At 36.2% G+C, this 6,023-nt stretch overlaps 1 protein-coding gene across 1 annotated transcript; it reads right to left on the bottom strand.

Annotated features, from left to right (window-relative positions):
- Positions 1 to 2,245: 2,245 nt before the first annotated feature.
- On the bottom strand, positions 2,246 to 5,069 carry LOC116027257 (flavonoid 3'-monooxygenase-like). Its single transcript, XM_031268774.1, has 2 exons — positions 4,107 to 5,069; positions 2,246 to 3,081 (listed from the first exon to the last, which is right to left on the bottom strand). The coding sequence occupies exons 1-2, from the start codon at positions 5,025 to 5,027 to the stop codon at positions 2,455 to 2,457; spliced, it is 1,548 nt and encodes a 515-aa protein (XP_031124634.1). The 5' UTR covers positions 5,028 to 5,069; the 3' UTR covers positions 2,246 to 2,454.
- Positions 5,070 to 6,023: the final 954 nt, after the last annotated feature.

Here is a 6,023-nt window from a genome sequence, read left to right as displayed (position 1 = left end):
TGTGTGATATATATATATATATATATATATATATATATATATATATATATATATATATATATATATATATATATATATATATATATATATATTGAAGAGGAGTTCAGTGTCTCCTCATTTGCGCAGTCGCGACCTCTGTCCTCTTGCTAGGGTTTCTCACTTGCTCATTCTCTGAGTCTCTCAATCTCTGTAGTCTGTTCTCGACTTCTCTTCTTCGATTTCACTAATTCACTCACAGAGAGTCTGAGAGTGTGAGACACATAGAGTCTTAGATAGTGAGTCTCTATCTCTCTGAGTTGTGTACTCTGGTGGGACGTTGGTTCTGTTAGAGACTTCGACTCGAGAGGTGGAAGCCCTCAAGGCCTACTGGTGGAGTAGTGGTGTCGTGGACCATTCGAGTGGTGATATCTGTGCTAGAAACCCCCGTTTTTCGGGGAATTTGTGAGAAACGAAGTAAATCGCAAAAACCCTAATTTAATTTATTCATATATTGCAATTTTGTTATTTTTTGTGTGATAAATTGTGAATTTTTGGTGGAAGTACTGACTTATCTGAAACTCTAGTTTTGTTTCTTAAGTTTATTGCCATCTATTTTGAATTTGTGATATGTATTGCGATATATTTTGGATTTCTGGTTGAAGCACTGACTTATCTGAAACCCTAGTTTGATTTCTTATGTTTATTGTCATCTATTTCAAATTTGTGATATGTATTGTGATATATTGTGGATTTCTGGTGGAAGCACTAACTTATCTCAGTTATCTGAATCCCTAGTTTGATTTCTTAAGTTATTGCTTGCCATATATTTCAAATTTGTGATATGTATTCGTGATATATTGTGATATATTGTGGAGATCTCCAGTTTACTTTGATATCCAATTTGTGATATGTCACTCAGTTATATGTAATCTGTGAGATCTCTAGTTTACCTTAAATTCTTAATGCTCCTTACATGAGATGCATTGCTCATATCTTTAACTTGGTGGTACATGATGGGTTGAAAGAATGTGACAGTGCAGTTAAGAAAGTGAGGGATGATGTTAGGTATGTGAGGAGCTCACCTGCTAGGGTACAGAAGTTTAGCGATCTAGCTGATTTACTTGGGGTGGAAGCTAAAAATTCATTGTGTCTTGATGTTCCTACAAGGTGGAACTCCACCTATATGATGCTGCATACTGTTTTGTTATTTCAAAAAGTGTTTGAAGTGTATGAAGATCATGAAGTTCTTTTAGGCTGATTTAGGTGAAAATATACCTGATTTCATGGATTGGGAGTCCATTACTTCTTTGGTTAAGATTCTTAAATCCTTTTATGAAATGATTGTAAGGATTTCTGGTTCATTGTATGTGACTGCTAATACATTTTTCTCTGAAGTTTCTGATCTGCCTTGCCTGTTGACTAATAATATGGTGGAAGCTGATGGCAGTGTTAAGTTGATGGGTACAAATATGAGGGCTAAATTTGATAAGTATTGGGGTCAGCCTGAAAAAATGCATTTTCTAATATTCTATGCAAATATTTTAGACACCTAAGGACAAAATAGAATATATGCCCATATAGTTTAATCAATTATATGGTAAGGAAAATGGTAAATCAATGTTTGATAAGGTTATGGTTGGCCTTAAGGAATTGTTTGAAGATTATGCAGAATTTGTTTCCATTATTCTCACAATTATAATGGTTTAATTATTTTCAGAATTTGGTAAATAAAATTTTGTTATCATTTAAACTTTATTATTTTTTTTACCAATTAATTACTAATATTAGTTGCCAAGACCTTGTGGTCTAGTGTCATCCATCTTTGGACGGGAAAATGAAATAGGAGGGTTTTACTTTTATATATAGTATAGATTTCTGTTTACATACAAAAAAATCATTTATATGAAAAAGAGAAAATGATTGAAGAATTTTGAATTACATATAACATGCAAAAGTCATAAAATCAATTGTTGTTTTTGAATTACATACAACATGCAAAGTCATAAAAACAATTGTTGCAAAATCATTTATAAATGTAATTCTATCACATACTATGAGCCAGCGCCCCACTAGGGATCGAATCTGTGACCTCTCACTTAGGAGGGTCACAATTATACTACTTGACCACAAGACCTTAAGCTGTGGTAATGAAGTTAGAACAAGGTATACATAATATACTTTAGCAAAAAATGCAAGCATGCAGCGTATAACATTTGTAGTAGAACGCATAGATAGACCAATTAATTAATAATAAAAGACTAATAACTTTAAAGTATTTTTTTTACTTTTGATTCTGGTATATTATAGATTTATAGATAGACGACGCTGCCAAACACCTTGTGTTCAGATGTCGCTTATGTATAGTGACATCATTTTTATTACAGGCACATTATTACATTTTTATTACACACACATATAATGATCATCACACTTTGCACACTGATGTGCCCTTTACAAAAGGCATTTTTAAAGAAATTATTGATAAAGCTCGGAATTAAATAACCTCGGTGTTGGAATAGCAATCAGAGGAGTATTTTTCTTAATGACAAGGCCAAATCCATCAGATAAGTCCAGCTTTTCACCTTCAGGAATATGCCAGTCGAAGGAGTGCAATAAGGAACCCAAAATATAAATCAACATTTTCTCTGCCAAGGGAATGCCAGCACAAATTCTCCTTCCTGATCCAAATGGCAGAAACCTATGATCATTGCCCGTACAGTCGAAACCAAAGGTTTGGTTAAGGAACCTCTCAGGACTGAACTGCAAAGGATTGACCCAGAGTTTAGGGTCTCTATGTATTGCATACATGTTTAAAAAGACCCATGTATCCTTAGGGATTGTGTATCCAGCCACTTCTGTAGTTTGACTTGGACACTTGGGGACTAGAAGTGGTAGTGCTGGGTATAAACGAAATGTCTCCTTTACAACAGCATCCAAATATTTGAGCTTTGGTAGATGGACCTCTTCAAGAATACTTGTCATTCCAACAATTTCCTCTAATTCTTTTTGGACCTTTTCCATTATTTCTGGATTATCAAGTAATGCTGTCATAACCCATTCCACCATTGTTGATGTACTGTCAGTCCCGCCTACCACAATATCCTATATATAGTTAAAGAAAAAAAGGAGTTAAAAAGTAACTAAGCAAATGTAATAGTAATAACTTTTAAAATTGGAATATATAGCGTTTGTTGATATAGAGCGACTAGAACAAAGAATAATAACAATGGCAAAATATAAAGACAAGATTTACGTAATTCGATATTGTGTCTATGTTTACTGGAATGAAGCTACTTTTTTTTTTATTAATTGTGATAGTGATGATAAAGTATATAGGGTTAAAAGTATCATATTTATTATATGTCCCACCTTAAATTGTACAATTAAAAATGACAGTTATGGTTTTCAAGCAAATGTAATCCTTTGGTTTTCAAAAAGAAATTTAAAAAAGTAAGCAAATGTAGTAATGACTTCTAAAATTGGAATAGCGTTTGTTCAGAATAACTAGAACAAAAAAGTAAATACTACAACTCTCAAATTCTATTCTCAGCTTTTACTCTTCTCTCATAAAATTTTGATATTGACATTTTTATTAGGACCCACAGGATAAAGATAACTAATTATCAATGTCAAAATCATGGAGTAAAAGTGGAGTAAAAATAAGGAGTGCATCAAGTAGAACTCCAACAAAAAATAATAATAATGGGAAAAAGTAGAGAAGACAAGATTTATGTGGTTCAACAATGTGTCTATGTCCACACTAATGAAATTAAATTATTCTTTTTTATTAATTGTGATGGTGATGATAAAACATACCGGGCTAAAAGCATCATATTTATATGCAAGTCTAAACTGTACAATTAAAAACGACAGGTACGGCTAGAAGGGAGAATTGTTGGGCGAATGTCGATATAGAGTCAAGTCCAACAATTGGTGGGGGATTGTTGGACAACAGCTAGTGAAAAGTAAGTTCAGCACCTTGCCTCTTGAAAATGTGACCGAAGGAAATAAAATTGTACATTTGATGAGTTATAGTTTTTGATTTAGCCGTAATTGTTTGATTCTAACCAGTGGTATTAAAGCCAAAGTTATGGCAAGTTTAAGTTCCAAAAAGAACAAAAACATACCAGCAATATGGCCTTGATTGCTTGGAAATCCAATGATTTCCCAGCGTTGTCATCATGATTCTTCAGCTCTAAGAGGATCTGCAGAAAATCCTTTTTTTCGTCATCCTTGGTTGTGCTACCAGATTTCTCACAAACTATTCTTACACCTTCCTTAATGATGGGATCAAAAATATTGTCCACAACCTTCACCATATCCTCCATCCTTGCCTGCACTCGCTGCAAATCCAATCTAGCAAGCCAGGGGAAGAAATCAGAGATATTAATCTCACCTACCATGGCCATAAACTTCCCCACTATCTCCCTAAACTCTGCTCCAATTTCATCAATCTTTGCTTCATCAGATCCCAACGTACTTCCCCAAATCATCCTCGCCACAACATTGATTTCGGTGGAAGAAGCCAATTCCCCAATGTTGACAGGTTCACCTGCCCTTGATCTCACACTTCTAATGGCTTTCCTAACCTCTTCTCTTCGGTGCTCGTAGCACGCTCGAAGATTGGCGCTGCTCAGCATCTCTCGTACAAATAGCTTGCGGATTTCCCGCCAGTAGGTGCCGGTTGGGGCGAAGGCGATATCGCGGCAGCCATACGTGCCGACAATCGCGGCTATGGGCGGGTCGCGGTTAGCGAAAACGGCGTCGTGATCGCGAACTACCTGTTTGGCAATGGAGGGTGAGTTGAGTACCACAACAAGGCGGCTCCCAAGTTGGAGCTTGAAGATGGGGCCGTATTTGCGGGCGAGGTCTGTGAAGTGGTGGTGTAAATTGGGGCGGAGAAAAGGCAAGTATCCCACCACGGGGAAGCCGCGCGGCCCCGGTGGCAATGGCGCGGCTTTCTTGTTGCTTATAGACTTTGCATAAACCCACACTACTACTGAAAGGAGCAGTACTGAGAACGTGAAAAGAGCTATTAAGGCTCCCATCCCTGTGCTAAAAACTTTGCAGGCAATAGTATTCGTGAGGTGCTGGAGTGTTTATCCTTGCAGCTGTCTTATATAGATGCTTGCTCTTCGAAAATTCTACAGTTTTCTTTCGAGTTATCATTTTTAGATCTTCTTTGAAAAGCCTTGAAAACGAGGTACACATGCATAAAGAGATGCATGCGGAGGTTAGCAACAGTGGCAAGGTAGAGTAGGAATGAGTTCTACTATGCATATTGGTTATTTTTGTCATGTGAGTCCACAACAAAATGTCTACATCAAAAGCATGTGAGAGGCAGTTCTTATATCGTGCACCGCGGTCCCAAAACGACGTCGTTTCAGTAAGTAGGAGACGGACCCCGTAATTGACACTACAGTTCATCTCAAAAGATATTGCTGCCTTACATTTGTTTTGATATTATCGAATGAAACTGTAGTTACATCGAAATGTAACTGTAGTTGTGTTGAAATGTAACTGCAGTGTATATGAAAAGATACTGAATAACAGTTTCACATTTGTGTTTTTATATTATCGAATGAAACTGTAGTTATATCAAAATGTAACTGTAGTTGTGTTGCAATGTAACTGCAGTGTATATGAACAGATACTGAATAACAGTTTTACATTTGTGTTTTTATATTATCGAATGAAACTGTAGTTATATCAAAATGTAACTGTAGTTGTGTTGAAATGTAACTGAAGTTGTGTTGAAATGTAACTGCAGTATATATGAACTGAAAGTGAGTGGCGCGAATTCATCCGTATATTTTCATTAAATCAAAACGACATCGTTTTGGGACCGCGGTCCATAATGCATTGTGGACCACGTACTGTCCACGATATAATTTGCGTGTGAGAGGGAGTACAAATTTGAAGTATAAAATGAGAATACCCAAGTATTTTCCGAGTAGGAATAATGGGAAAGTTATAGGTGAACACGTCGGTGCTGTTTGGATTTTGTAGAGTAGGAGACGGCAATGGCACTGATGATAGGCTGA

The sequence above is a fragment of the Ipomoea triloba genome, chromosome 8 (genome assembly GCF_003576645.1).
Source record: "Ipomoea triloba cultivar NCNSP0323 chromosome 8, ASM357664v1".
NCBI lineage: Eukaryota > Viridiplantae > Streptophyta > Magnoliopsida > Solanales > Convolvulaceae > Ipomoea > Ipomoea triloba.
This window is presented reverse-complemented; position numbering and strand designations above follow the sequence as displayed.